The sequence below is a fragment of the Mytilus edulis genome, chromosome 13 (assembly GCF_963676685.1).
Source record: "Mytilus edulis chromosome 13, xbMytEdul2.2, whole genome shotgun sequence".
Classification (NCBI taxonomy): domain Eukaryota; kingdom Metazoa; phylum Mollusca; class Bivalvia; order Mytilida; family Mytilidae; genus Mytilus; species Mytilus edulis.
In genome coordinates this window covers 32,392,709-32,407,000 of record NC_092356.1, presented here as the reverse complement: position 1 = coordinate 32,407,000, position 14,292 = coordinate 32,392,709, and the positions used below count along the sequence as shown (strand labels likewise).

The window sequence follows — 14,292 nt, the reverse complement described above, 5'->3', positions numbered from 1 at the left end:
GAATTGGGAATGTGTCAAAGGGGACAACAACTTGACCGTAGAACAGATGCCAACCTACCCAGAAGCAATATTCTTACTGAAGGCTGACCAATCTTTGTTCCTACTCCTACAAACATTGTGGTAAGCGAAGATGCAGCCAACACCAATTTTCTGTCCTAGGTTTGACCCAAGAGGGTTTGAATCGGCACTTGAGGCCAGCACTACTACAATGCGGTTTTTAATTTACAATGCGTTTCCCTGAGACTACTCAAAAGCTTAACCATAGTATAAAATCAACATGGATTTGTCTGCTATGGTGTGTTCAGTAAACAGGCAATATTTTTATGCCCCCTGATGCCCCCGCAGCTAAAAGTTGAGGGCATATTGTTTTACCCCTGTTCGTCCCATTATGGGTACATAATTATTCCTACAACTCCACCTACAGTTAGAATCTAGGATGTTTTCACTTTGCTGTCTGTTTGTACATATATTGAAGGTGTGCATGTGGTCCGGGTATTTATTTTTGGGAGATAGTTGAACGTCAATTTTTGGAGTACTTACTTGCATAAGAGGAATCATACATTTAGATGACTGCAAAACCATATCCCCTGATTGAATCCAATCATTTTTTTAAATAGCATTAATGATTCACATTCATATGTTTTTGAGAAATAAAACTAATTCTGTAATTATACTTAAAAGTTTTAATTCATACTTTTATTCATAAACAAGTTTTATCTAACAATAATTCATCAATGCTCTTAAATATATAAATATATGAATGTTAACAGGCAAATATAATATAATCATAATATTTATTACTTGTGATACACAAAAAAAGAACAAATATTTCAAATGATAGAGCACTTAGTTTTGCTCCCTAACTACAGTAAAAGTAAAGATTATAGATTTTTTTGTCTTACCACTTTTGGATGCTCCTTTTATGTTTTGAGAAGAGATCAGATGGTAAAAAAATTTTCCCCTGATATTTCTGTTCCCTTAATTTGGAAAATTAAACAAGAATGGTAAAATATCTCACCAGCTTTATTGATCATGATTGAATATGTAATGAAATTCTTTATAGTAGAAAAAGTTATACAAGTATTACCTTAAATTGATATAATCAATGATACATGTTTATAAGTTAACTGTCAGACAGACATGTAGGCTTTACTATCATTCCATACAACAAATATATACATAGTTAACAAATAGTATCTTAGAAACAGACTTTTCAATAAAAATAAACTTCGACCAATGATTCAAGAAAATGAGGTCAATGTCAAAATAAATCTGCCAGACAGAAATGTACAATTTGTTATCATTTATACACCATATATAATCACCCTATTGCTTATAGTATCTGAGAAATCAAATGTTGCAAATGATTTGAGCTAATTTCCTATTGCATGGAAAGCAAGACTTTGGTTAGCATGCTTGTTTTGTTTGGATATTGTACACTTGTAATACGGATACATCCAATCAAATTTAAATATAATATATATAGAGAATATCATATGGCTTTTTCAATATCCCATCCGTATCAACCCCAGACACCAATATAATCTGAAGAGCTCTGCTCAAGGGATTATATTGGTTGAGGGTTAATACAGTGTGTGACATTGAAAAAGCCATATCATATTCACTTTATTATATACATATACCTCAAGTAGATGTTTTTTATGTGACATGATGTCATACAGATAAGGAGGTTTGAAATGACGTCATATAGATTATAGGTTTGACATGACGTCATACAGATTAGGGTTTTGATAAAGCCTTTGAAACAGTGACTGCAATCGATGACGTGACGTCATACAGATTAAAGGTGTGATAAAGCTTTTGCAACCGTGTTGATATAAATATCATCATGGGTGGCTGATACAGCACGCTTGCCATTGATTGTATTACACATACAATTTATCTGTATTTACTACTAAGAACCGTTATATAATAAACAGGTTTAACTATGCATATATATAGCTTGAAGATGTCAATCTTAATTACAAAGCTTGAGTAAATGTTTATACAAACAAATCAAGCAAGCCAACCAAGTCGCCAAGACATAATTTCAAGAAATTAATCACATGCACAAATATCATATTATAATTATCATTATCAAATTATAATGGGTAAGCATACTTAAAATATAGTAAGGCTAAACAAGATAACAGCATTTCAAAATCAAACACACAAAATCACACTCAAAAACTATGATAAAAGCTTTCATACAAAATAAACAAAATCCTGAAGTTCTATACAATAACTACATCACATGATTAATAATATAAATTAAGCACTTTATGCAAATATGAATCACTGAAACGTTAAATAAAAAGACATGATCAATTTGAAAGAATTGAAGATTTCATTTTCTAAAATCTTTGATCTTTACATTATTGAGTTCTATAGAGCTGAATAGAAGTAAAGAAATGTACAAAAGCAAGGTGCTATTTTTTTAAATATTAAAACTTCAAGATTTTGTACCAAAAGTATTCAGTCTAGTTGGAAATTCAAACTGAATTTGACTTTATTGTTCAATGAAATCAATCCACTATGATTGACAGTAGTAATATTATGGAACTTCACCAAGAATTAAAACATCATACATCAACATTATGCAATATAAACCAATAACAGTAAGAATCAAACTGAAGTATATTTTTTTGTCAGGGCTATTCCAGAAAAAAATGTATGGGGGGGTTGGAGGGCAGTTTTTGTCAGCACCCGCCACCCAGACAATTGTAATTGAGAATTATAGTGCATTATAGTGTGAAAAGTTGCTCTGATACCCATCACTATTAATACAATGTGCCTTCCAACCCCCACCCCCATACATTTTTTTCTGGAATAGCCCTCAATACAACAATGTTACAACCAGGAAAATAAATTTGTTATTGCAACAGTGAAAATTAATTTTCAGTCATCAAAATAGTATGAGAAAAGTTTTGATGAAAATTTGATATTCTTATAAAAGGATACCTTTACCCATATGATAATATTTATTTTATATCATAAACTATAAAAATAAAATTACAATACACTGCTAGAAGACTAAAATACAAAAGTTGAAAATAACCATTGGTTTAATTAATTGAAATGTTATTTACAATTCTGGTGATTACTTCCCTTTTTGTAATGGATTGCAAAATAATATCCAAAAGATTGATTAATTGATTGATTGATTGGTGTTGAATGCAAATTTTATAAATATTTAGCTATTAAGGTGGTACCTAACACTACAGGGAGACAACTCTGTAAAATCAGCAGAACGTTTTAATGACGTTGTGTTGTTAAGGGAATATTAAGCTTTTCAATGATCAAAATAAGTTTTTGTCAAACTACTATATAACCAGTGTAATTTTTCTGATTAAACGGTTGGTTCATTTTTTTTGAAATTTTTATATATTTGTCAAAGGGTCAAAGTAAATACTAAGAAAATTAAACGAGCCAAATTAATTTTAGTTAAGGTGTTGTGTACCACCTTAAATAGCCTTTAGTTTTTATTGTTGGGGAAGCCAGAGTGCCCAGACAGAACCACACCCTTCTGTAGAAAAACTGACAATCCTGCTCAATTTTGATTGGAGTCAAACACACCTGTAAAGTGCGGGAATGGAAATCCCAACCTCTGTTGAAGGTTAGTGATACAGTATTTAGACTACTTCAACCACTTGGCCAACATAGCCCTCCCCTTTCCAAAAGAGCACAATTTTGCATTATTTTACACAAATACATGTGACAAGATATATATCAACAATGATTCCTGTCAATTTTTTTAAGAGTTTTTATCACATTTATTTACACTTAACACTATAAATTATAATCATCCAGTGGCAAATATTACTGGCATGTTAAGGACATAAACAACTTTACACCATTTAAAAGATTTGCATCACTACAATATTATCATACAGTTTCGGCTACTTCATACAGCAACTGAAACACATCATATTGTCTAATTCTAAATATAGTAACAAAGCACAATTATGTACATTGTGTTTATTTTATGCCAAACCTCTAAATTTCATAAGGGGCTCATTTAGGACCAGAAATGATTTTAAATGTTGTGTCACTATTTTAATGGCTATTAATGTAGCCATTTTTAGCAGCAGTATAATATCAATATAAGATCAATGCTAAAAAAAAACTTTAATATTTATTATATGAATGAAACTGTTTAAAGGCTTAGTGAACTCAATTTCAAAAAATGTTGATCTTTTTCTGACATCACCTAATATTGTGTATTTAAAAGCTTTAGACAATATATATATCATGACTTTATTGTGACAATATTTAAAAAAAAAATCACCAGAATGGACACCATCCTATGTAACACTGACATAAATTTTCATGAGACGTAGCTTGTTTTATTAAAAGTTCCACTTGAGTGGACACATCAATTGATTCTTCGGTATGAAAGTCCTTTCCTGTCAGTTTATCCCTAACTCTTTGTACAATCTGCACAGCCTTCTTGTTTAAAACTTCTGATGTGGAGTTGTCTCCACCTGGCGCATTTCCTGTTGCAACTGGTACCGACTTCTTTGCTGTTCCTGCTTGTCCAATGTCTATAGTTTCAAGAATATCTGCCTGTTCCTGACTTCCACTGTAGGAACCAGACCTATTGGCCTTTGGTTTTGTTTTAGTTGTTGCTGAAATTTAAAAAAGAAACAATATGGGAAGGACTTGACTAGCTTGTGCTTTCATTATCGTAGATTTCCAACAGATTGAAAAAATATTAAAACTTATTCATGGTTTTACAATTCAATGTTCTCTTTCTATGAATAACTGTACAATGATAATAAACTAAGAATATTGGTACCTTTTAAAACATTTAAACCTGCTGCATTTATTTGCACCTGTCTTAAGTCAGGAACCTGATGTTCAGTAGTTGTCGTTTGTTGATGTCGGGTTCATAAGTGTTTTTTTTTTTTTTTTTTTATATAGATTAGACCTTTGGTTTTCACGTTTGAATGGTATTACACTAGTCATTTTTGGGGCCTTATTTTATAGCTTACTGTTTGGTGTGAGCCAAAGCTCTGTGTTGAAGACCGTTATTTGACCTATAATGGTTTACTTATTCATATTGTGACTTGGATGGAGTTGTCTCATCTTATATCTAAATCTTTTTAAACCGTTGATTCATCATTTTTTGTTGGCTGCCAATTTTTATAGGTTGAGCATAAATTTTATACTGTGGATTCAGTACAAATTTTCTTTGCTTCATGTGTAAAGGTAAACCCAAAATTTTGCGATGACACAATATACAAATTTTATTTAGACTTATCAAGACCAAAAAAAACCTCAAATTTCCACATAGAAAAAATTATCCTCAATCACAATAAAAAGTAAACCATAGTAGTACAAAAGTATATAAAATCTAAACATCAATCACTTACTGTCCATAAGTCTCCAGTTCAATAAAGGATCATAAACAAAAGCTTCTAAAACAGCCTTCTTTGTGTTCTCTGAGCACCGCCATCACACTCTCACATGGTATACGGTAATTGCCATCAATTCCAGTCACCTACAAAAGTATCAAGAGAAACAACTACAATATCTTTAAAGCTGTCCAAAATTTCAAGGAGTTATTTTTTTCTTAGAATCAGCTTGTTCAAAAACAACTTTTAAGTGATGTTTTGATTGAAATCTACATGTATATCATTTTACTATTTAACTTAAATGTAAGCCTTACATAAAAACCGTTAAAAAAATAACTTAAATACGCTCAATTTATTAATTACTGACTGAACATGTACCGTTAAACAAATTACTAAGGAGACCTTTTGAAAACATATGTAAGACAATTTTTAATATTTTTCTTTCTAGCCAAAATCTAGGTTTCAATTGATATCTTAAAGTGTGTCTTTCTAAGTTGAAAAGTTACACTACTGTTTCAGGTAAGGGTAAAGGTTTGTCACCTATTAAAACATTTAAAACACCTGCATTTGTTTGCATTTTTCCTAAGGGACGACATCAAAAGATCAATGTAAGATAAAAAACTTAATTCAAATAGTTTGGGGGGGGGGGTTTGAACTGCTGCAAGATTTGGTTATCCGACATTGATTTTTACATATATCCATATGGGTCAATCAATTTTTCCCAAACTAAGTTAATAGGGGGGTAGGGGGTCAGTGAAAAAACTAATTGAATTAAGTTTTTTATCCTTCATTGAACTTTTGATGTCGTCCCTAAGTCAGGAGCTTGTTGTTCAGTGGTTGTTACATATTGATGTGGTTCTTAAGTGTTTCTTGTTTTTATATAGATTAGACCATTGGTTCTCCTGTTTGAATGGTTTGACACTATTCATTTTCGGGGCTTTATAGCTTGTTATTGGGTGTTAACTAAGTCTCCGTGTTGAAGGGTGTACTTTGACCTATAATGGTTTAATTTTACAAATTGTGACTTGGATGGAGAGTTGTCTCATTGGCACTCATACAACATTATCTTATATCTATTAAGATAAATAGGTATATCAGTAAGTATTTAACTATGATGTGAAAAAATCATCAGGGTGTTATTGGCCAAAATGTATCAAATTCTATCTAACCACATTATTTTCAACGAAACAACAGCATCTTAAAGTATGTTTTAACAGAATGCTCATACAAAAAAATAGTGAACTTTTAAAAAATTTACCTCCATGGAACTTTTTAACATTCTAGTAAGTCTGAATGGGATCTTTTCTGGAAACTTCTCTCTCACCATGGCTACCTCAAAACAATCTCCAAAATCAATATGGATGATTTTACCACTCATTCTGTCCAACATCAGGTTAGATGGATGTCTGTAAAAAAAGATGGAAATGTATCCATTGAGAACATGATCATTTATAAAAATTGTAAAAAAGTAAACAGAAATGTTTTGGGTAGAAACCTACAATACTAAGTGGCCAAAATATCACCATAAAGGCATCAATTCAGTGGTTTGTGTTTGTTTATGTGTTACATATTTGTTTTTCGTTCATTTTTTGTACATCAATTAGGTCGTTAGTTTTCTCGTTTGAATTGTTTTACATTGTCTTTTTGGGGCCATTTATAGCTAACTACATGTATACGGTATGGGCTTTGCTCATTGTTGAAGGCTGTACAGTGACCAATGGTTGTTAATTTCTGTGTCATTTGGTCTCTTGTGGAGAGTTGTCTCATGGGCAGTCATACCACATCTTCTTTTTATATCATTATGTTTTATAATAAGATAAAAAAAAGTCCATAAATTATTACAGCAGAATGCAATGTAATATCTTTGGTCAGATTGCTTGATAGCTGAACCATGAAGTCATTATTAGGTTATGTAAACTACCCTCCTGTAAGAGAGACAAGTCCGACAGATAACCAATCTATCTGTCTGTAGGACTACTTCGAAAGGAGGGATATATAACTAACCTAACAATGACTTCACAGTTCAGCTGACAAGCAAGCTAACCATGCAAAGATTCTGCATTTACCCACTCACTCAATGCATTCTGCAGTAAGTTCTGTATCATCATCCTTCAAATTAAGACAAACCAAAATATCTAATAATATAGAAATTTCAATAACATCTGACTAGGTTATAATGCAAAATTGACGCATTTCAACAAATCTCCTCTGAGGAATTAATTTTCATAAATCTTTGAAAATTGTTTATCTGTTTGAATGCTGGAAACATTCTCCTTGGTACTGAGTAGGTTTTAATGTTCCATAAAGCTTTTTTTCTAATTCAAAAACAAGAACAGGTAGCTGCATCCATTTTTATGACATTTTTGTGTCCGTTTGATTTCCATGGCTTGTCATGATAATTTCATATACAAAGTAGTAGCTTTCATAAAAAGCTGCAGTAGTAGCTTTCATTAAAAAGCTGCAGCAGTAGCTTTCATTAAAAAGCTGCAATATTTTTTGTCTTAGGTCATACATTACAGCTGTGATTTGAGATTTATCTGCCGTAAGATATTATTCATCGTCTATCTTATTTCTTGGTTTGCTATATATTGCTATTTGAGATATCATAGTGTGATTTGAGAATTGTATTACCACCAATCAGTGAAATGGCAAGAATTTAGGCCAAGAATATTGAAATGTCAGAAACTGAATCACTTGGGGATATAGTGGCGAACCCCAAAGCTGAAGACACTTTAACAGAGGACAACTCGGAAATGACTATTCAACAATTGTACCAAGAATTTTAAGCAGATAGAAAATATAATGCTCAAAGAACAGCTTATATTGACCGCAATATAAAACAGAGCAAAGCGTGAATTGATATAATACTTTTTGGTCTCATAGCGATGTAAGCTGAACAAAAAGAGGCAATGAATGTTAATAATGAACAGATGGGAGCAATATATCAGCAACTTCAACAGTCTGAACACAGGCTAGACCACAAGGCTAGTGGTGAGCGCTTGGTGGAATTGACGGTCAGACCATGAGAAATTCAATGCTGTGGTAAGACGGATGGACGACCTGACAGCAACTGAGGAGGGAGACACAGTTCAATTTTAAAGTGCATTTAAAAACAGGGTACTTTCCAAAAAAAGATATCTGTTGTAAATGAATTAGTGGAGAAGAGAAATAAAGAATTAAAAATTCCTGCAATGGATACATCATCTAAGCCAAAATTTGACCTTAGCCAGTACAACGCAAGTACACCAATAGTACATAACAAACTCTCTGCCTTGGGTCTCTTCCCAATTAGTTATCAAGCTATCAAGCGCACCAACTCTGTTGAATGCAAATTTGGTGTCTTCACCAAAAGGTTGAAGTACTATGTAAGGGCCCTTTGTCAAGATTCTCCAATGCTGGCTGCAGTGCCTACTACCAGTATCATCCCTGTCGAATCAATGACAAATCCTCCTCCCACACTTATTACTCCAATTATGACAAGATCATCAGCTCCTGGAGCTCAAACAGGCTTGCCACAACAGCAAGCTGACTCCACTGAACGATCCAGGAAAGGGCAAAGGAAATGAGAGTGGCATCAGCTATTCTCCGGACTCCTCTGTGGAGAGAGAATATACACAAAGGTAAGAAAATTCTGCTGCAAGGAACATGAGCTGACGCCCACAGCTCCCAAAGATGCAAATATTCAAAAGAAAGGGATCAATGACTTGGGAGGCGTTCAGATACCAATTGAACGGACTGCCAGTAGAGGACAATGGGAAAACAGGGCACAAGTGTGTAGTCTCTTGGATTGCCTGGCTGATGTTGCCTAGGAGTACTTTCGCAAAGTAAACATAGATAATGATTCCAATGCCTTAAGAAAAGCATTGAAGCAGCGCTTCAGGAAGAAAGACACTCAGACCAGATTGGAACCAAATCATTCCTCCGACGATGAAATGATAATAATTATGTAAGGCATAAGATAGAGAGGAACACCGAAACGATAAACAAGGCGTTTAAACAATTGAAAACCTCAATATCCAGCCTGATGGCGATATATGCTCAAAAAGTGCCAATTATGCCAATCAGCATTCGGCAAGTCTTCTTTGCTGATGGCGCAGTATCACCGACCGATAAAGGGAATATGAGCAGTCCTTTGGAAAATAAGGTGCGTAACCTCACTTAAATTGTCACATACTAGCTGCTTTCAACTGATCAGCTTAACCGGGGATTGGCCGATCAATATAATAACCTTGGGTCTTCTGATCGATGTAATCGTGGAAGATTACCAGATTAATGGAAGATCAGCTGATAAATATACACTTGGAAGATCCCCATAGCAGTATAATCGCGGTAGATCGCCAGATAGAAATATATTCAAGTGTAATGCCTATCGACCAGCAACACCCCCACCAAGCCAGAGATGATAAAGTCCCTTAGAACAACCGTAGGCATCTCCATAGACAAACTCCAGAAATCTCAGTTATTGCAGGCAAAGGTCAACTTCAACAGGATACAGAGCAAATCAAAGCAAGTCTAATTGCCATGAAACATAATCTCATTACAAAACAGAGGCCCACGTCCTCGTCCGATATTGTCATCAAGACTAACCATTAGAAAAAGCCTGACAAATACTGTATTTGTTTTTTTGATATATTAAAGGAGCGCATTCCATACTTTTAGTACAGTGTACGAGAAACTCGACATATACAACTCTGTATTTGGTTTTTGAATGCCTTTTAAAATTAGAGTCGAAATCGCTAATTTGCATTATTCGATTCGCATTAGAAATGCATTTTCGTTTATTAGAATAATCTAATTAGCTTTTGCTTCCGGTTCGTATTCGATTCGAATAAATGTGCATGTGAACGAGGCATTATTAAAAAAGTATTTGGACACCTCAAAATTGAAGATCGTGAAAACTAGACTTTATTCAATTCAAATGCATTTGTACATGTATAAATACAACATTAATGGTCCATATGTTCAACATACACGTTTATATATTGTAAATTGTTTTTGTAACATGTTTGTCTATATTGATCAATCTGGTGAGTTAAGCCGTTCTCAGCTGTTGTTTATAGTTTGTTCTCATGTTGCACTGTTATACCAATGGCCAAGGATAGGGGAGGGTTTAGTGCTCATAAACAGGTTTCACCTGCTACATTCTTTATGTGCCTGCCCAGGCTATTTTTTGTAGTGCTTTTGTCGTTTGCCATGTCTGTCACATTTGTTTTTCGATTTTTGTTATTATTTTGGCTGTGAATATTCTAAATTTAATTGTTTCGTAATTTTCTTATCGGGGACCATAAGTCGGTCATATGCTATGTGTGCTTTTTCTCACTGTGGAATACCATATGGTTGCCTATATCTGCTACATCCACTCCATTTGAACTTTGTGTATAGCTGTCTCATTGGCAATCATACCATAATCCTTATTTGTATACTGCAAGTAGAGGAACGCAATTGTATCCATGAGTAAACACGATTACAGAAAAACAGTAAAATAACAAAAACACGGAACTCCAAGGAAAAATTTAAAACGGAAAGTCCCTAATCAAATGGCAAAAATCTAAATTTATTCCGTGAAACACACAAATCAAATGCTATAGTTTTCCATGCTTGGTAACCCGGACTACGTATCAGTTGGTTTGTTCTTTGTATTATTTAAATGGTGAATGCATCTATAAGCCGCTGAAAGGAAGTCTTTTGTTTGCCTATATATTAAATGCAGTAGCGTATCCACGGATGGGATGGGGCTGGTTCCAGGGGTTATAACAGGGGGGAGAAGATATCTGAATTTGAATGGGGATATAACAGTCTCCGGGACAAGTTTGCAATTCCGCTGAGTGCAAAAGTTGTCACCTTAATTTTTGAAGTTAAGTCAAAATGAAGTTGATAACTTGGTTGGTATTGGTTCCCTGATATTTGTCAACCAGTTGACGGTGACTGCTACTGGAAGAAGAAAACGCAACATGAATATTTATTGAGGGATTTTTAAAGGGTTTGTCCGTACAACGTTTGTCATTGGTATTTATTTTCACATGACTAATATGTTTTCACGCTTCGCCTTGAAGCTCATTATTCAGAGTATTTCAGACAAGATGATGAAAACAACGTTCAAGGTACTTTTTCGAATATCGTGAAGTGGCAAATTTTTAATTTAATTCCCATTCGTCCTTGCACTCTTCCTCTTTTCAGTAATTGTATACTTATAATTCCTCGTCATTTTAAAACCCTCTCTGTGATATCCGTTATGCTAAAGTAACCCAACACTTGATAAACATGCATGCAATATCAGGGGCAGATCTAGTCAGGATAAAGGAGGCTCCAACTTATATGTCTAGGTAGGACTCCCCTTTTTGTGAACAATCAATGCATTTGAATGGAGACATCCCATCCTCCTTCGATCCACAACTGAATATAAATATAATTTTTATTTAAAAATCCTCGGAGGGTCCACTTCCTATATATACAAGGTGATTGGGCGTGCCGCTGGAATATGTCATCTTTTCAAGCTTTAAAATATGTGAATAGGTCGGGGAAACTATCATCTCGGCTACACGTATCCCCCACCAAACGAAACACAAAAAAAAAAAAAAATTGGAAAAAGTAACATTTTCACCCGTACGCAATATATCATATGAAAAGGTATATAGTTCAGAAATTTAAATTATATGAAAAGGGTGGGGTAACATAACACAGCGGCACCCCCTGTCAATTAATTATTGAGGTGCAACCGAGCCACCCCCGACCCGACGAGAAAAGTCATAGACTAGTACTGAGGACTCAGGTTCACAATTTTAATTATGGTACCCTGTCCAGCAACGGGCATGATAATAAGCAAAAACAATATCTTCACTATACAAATCCTTGATATCTTGTAGTAGAAAAATACACAAAATTCTATTGATTGATTATTAAAATACATTGTATTCAGGAGCACCTGTCAGCTGCTACAATTAACCGCAAATAACTGCGAGATAATGATAATGCGCAAGTTGACAATTGTCTCTTCTCTGCTAAAAAATGTACTTGCAATATTCACATTAATTCAGATTCATCTGTGAGACCAACGACACTAATAATATTACCTCAAAGTTAGAGGTTCTCCGTTAATGGGAACTTCATATCGGATCCGATCAATGTTGGTTCCATTCCCCTACAATTTTATGGGCCGCCTATTATTATTAGCCATCCATTTGCACTGAACGATGAAAATCTAAAAGGTATAATTATTACTGTTGGGTTTGTATGATATATCAGAGACATTGTATTACATGTCTCTGGATTATATATATAGTATACTGAAGATAGCAAGGGAAATCAAAGTCACTCAGACTTGAATTCTGTTATACTATTTTGAAGCTTTTGATTAGTACATTTGATTTTTATCACAAAGAATAGAAATTTTTCACTGAGAACAATACTGTGTTGAGAAAAGTGCTGAGTCATCATATTAGGTCAAATTGATTGGTAATGATATAAAACTTTATTCTAGAATGTCAATATTAACTATATTGTGTAAAATGCACCATATTATAGTTCTTTTGTATTTGATTTCACCTTTCGCAATGATTTTTTCAATTGGAAACATCAGAATTCAAGTCGCGACAAATATTTTTTACTGAAATGTTTGCCTTTTTTGCTGCGTAATTCCCTAATTGTATCATTTGGGTATTTCTGTAAACATAATCTTTTAAAATGGGAAACTGTCTGGTTTAGTTTGTACTGTTTATAGAATTAGGCAATATTTGGTCACATTGGAAGCATTTTCAGTGTTAGAATTGTTCATCTAAGAAAAAAAGAGGCCCACTTGAGGCTAAATTTACATAGAATTTATACTTTCCTGTGTAAAGAATTGTTCACATTCTTGATAATTCAAGCAGCAAATATTTCAAAAGTGCTTCATTTTGTAGTTTCTTTCTTTTATTATATCAGACATAAATAATTTTTCATTTCCTACTGTTTGAAAGGACTTTTGTTGGAAATTAATACTCCCAAGGGACATAATTCAGCTTTTTAATTGATTAATACAGGCAACAAAGGCAACTTTACAGCTGAGTATTTTGCATATTTAATGTTTAAAGTGTCTAATATCTTTGTTTTCATCATCTCAAGACCATACATGTCAAGTGACATGATATTCGCGTGTAATACACGCTTTTTCAACGGTTTACACGCGAGGATTTTGTCACATGGCGTGTACACGCTTTTCAACACTTTACACGCACACGCACACGCATTTTCGTTCTTTTCACTTTGTGGTCGTTAGTGATATCGCTATTCTCGGGTTTTTTCCTTATTCGGCGATAAATACCGAAAATTTCGAAGTAATTATTTGGCTGCCATATTGTTTATTTTTCTATATGGACAAACCAGGCCTCCCTAACTTCCGGATTGGCGCCATATTGGAAAAAACTGATGTTACTCAAAGAGGTAAGTCGTCAATTTGAAATGTTGAATTAAGAAAATCGAGCAAACCAATTTCATATTGAATTAGTTTTTATTGTACTGTGAGTTGAAAATTTTGATGTTATCATATTTTTATAAACAAAATTATGATGGTTATTGAGAAAAAGTTCAGCATTGCCAAGAATGTTGCAAAAACACATGTCTGATAAAACCAAGTCTTGGTTTTATGAATTTTTCACAATTGCTCGTTTTTGGATAAAAAATTTCTTGAAATTAAAGGTGCGATAGAAGTTTAATAGGTTTTTGAATGTTTATATGACAACCTCATTGCAAATCGGATGCAAATTATGCATTTTGACGCACATGTTATGCCGCTTCATTGTTATTCAAATGAGCAACCATAACCGGTTGTTTGTGTACTTTAACACACGTGGTGGATCATTGAAAACGTATAGGCATTGTATGGTTTGAATATTTCTATTCATCTGTAATTTAAAATTTACTAACTTCAATACATTGTTACACCAATACATGTACTTTGACA

The 14,292-nt window shown here is 33.7% G+C and overlaps 2 protein-coding genes across 2 annotated transcripts in view; both read right to left on the bottom strand.

Annotated features, from left to right (window-relative positions):
• LOC139500246 (uncharacterized) overlaps positions 1–5,382 on the bottom strand; it is a 144,982-nt gene extending 139,600 nt beyond the window's left edge. The window contains exons 1-2 of the mRNA XM_071288986.1: positions 5,376–5,382; positions 4,320–4,628 (exon numbers count right to left, since the gene is read on the bottom strand). Of these exons, the coding sequence (XP_071145087.1) occupies positions 4,320–4,628; positions 5,376–5,382 (316 nt within the window). The remainder of the gene's footprint in view (positions 1–4,319; positions 4,629–5,375) is intronic.
• Positions 4,489–14,292, bottom strand: part of LOC139499993 (serine/threonine-protein kinase mTOR-like) — a 427,410-nt gene continuing 417,606 nt past the window's right edge. The window contains exons 53-55 of the mRNA XM_071288672.1: positions 6,616–6,763; positions 5,376–5,503; positions 4,489–4,628 (exon numbers count right to left, since the gene is read on the bottom strand). Coding sequence (XP_071144773.1) covers positions 5,405–5,503; positions 6,616–6,763 — 247 coding nt within the window. The 3' untranslated portion in view covers positions 4,489–4,628; positions 5,376–5,404. The remainder of the gene's footprint in view (positions 4,629–5,375; positions 5,504–6,615; positions 6,764–14,292) is intronic.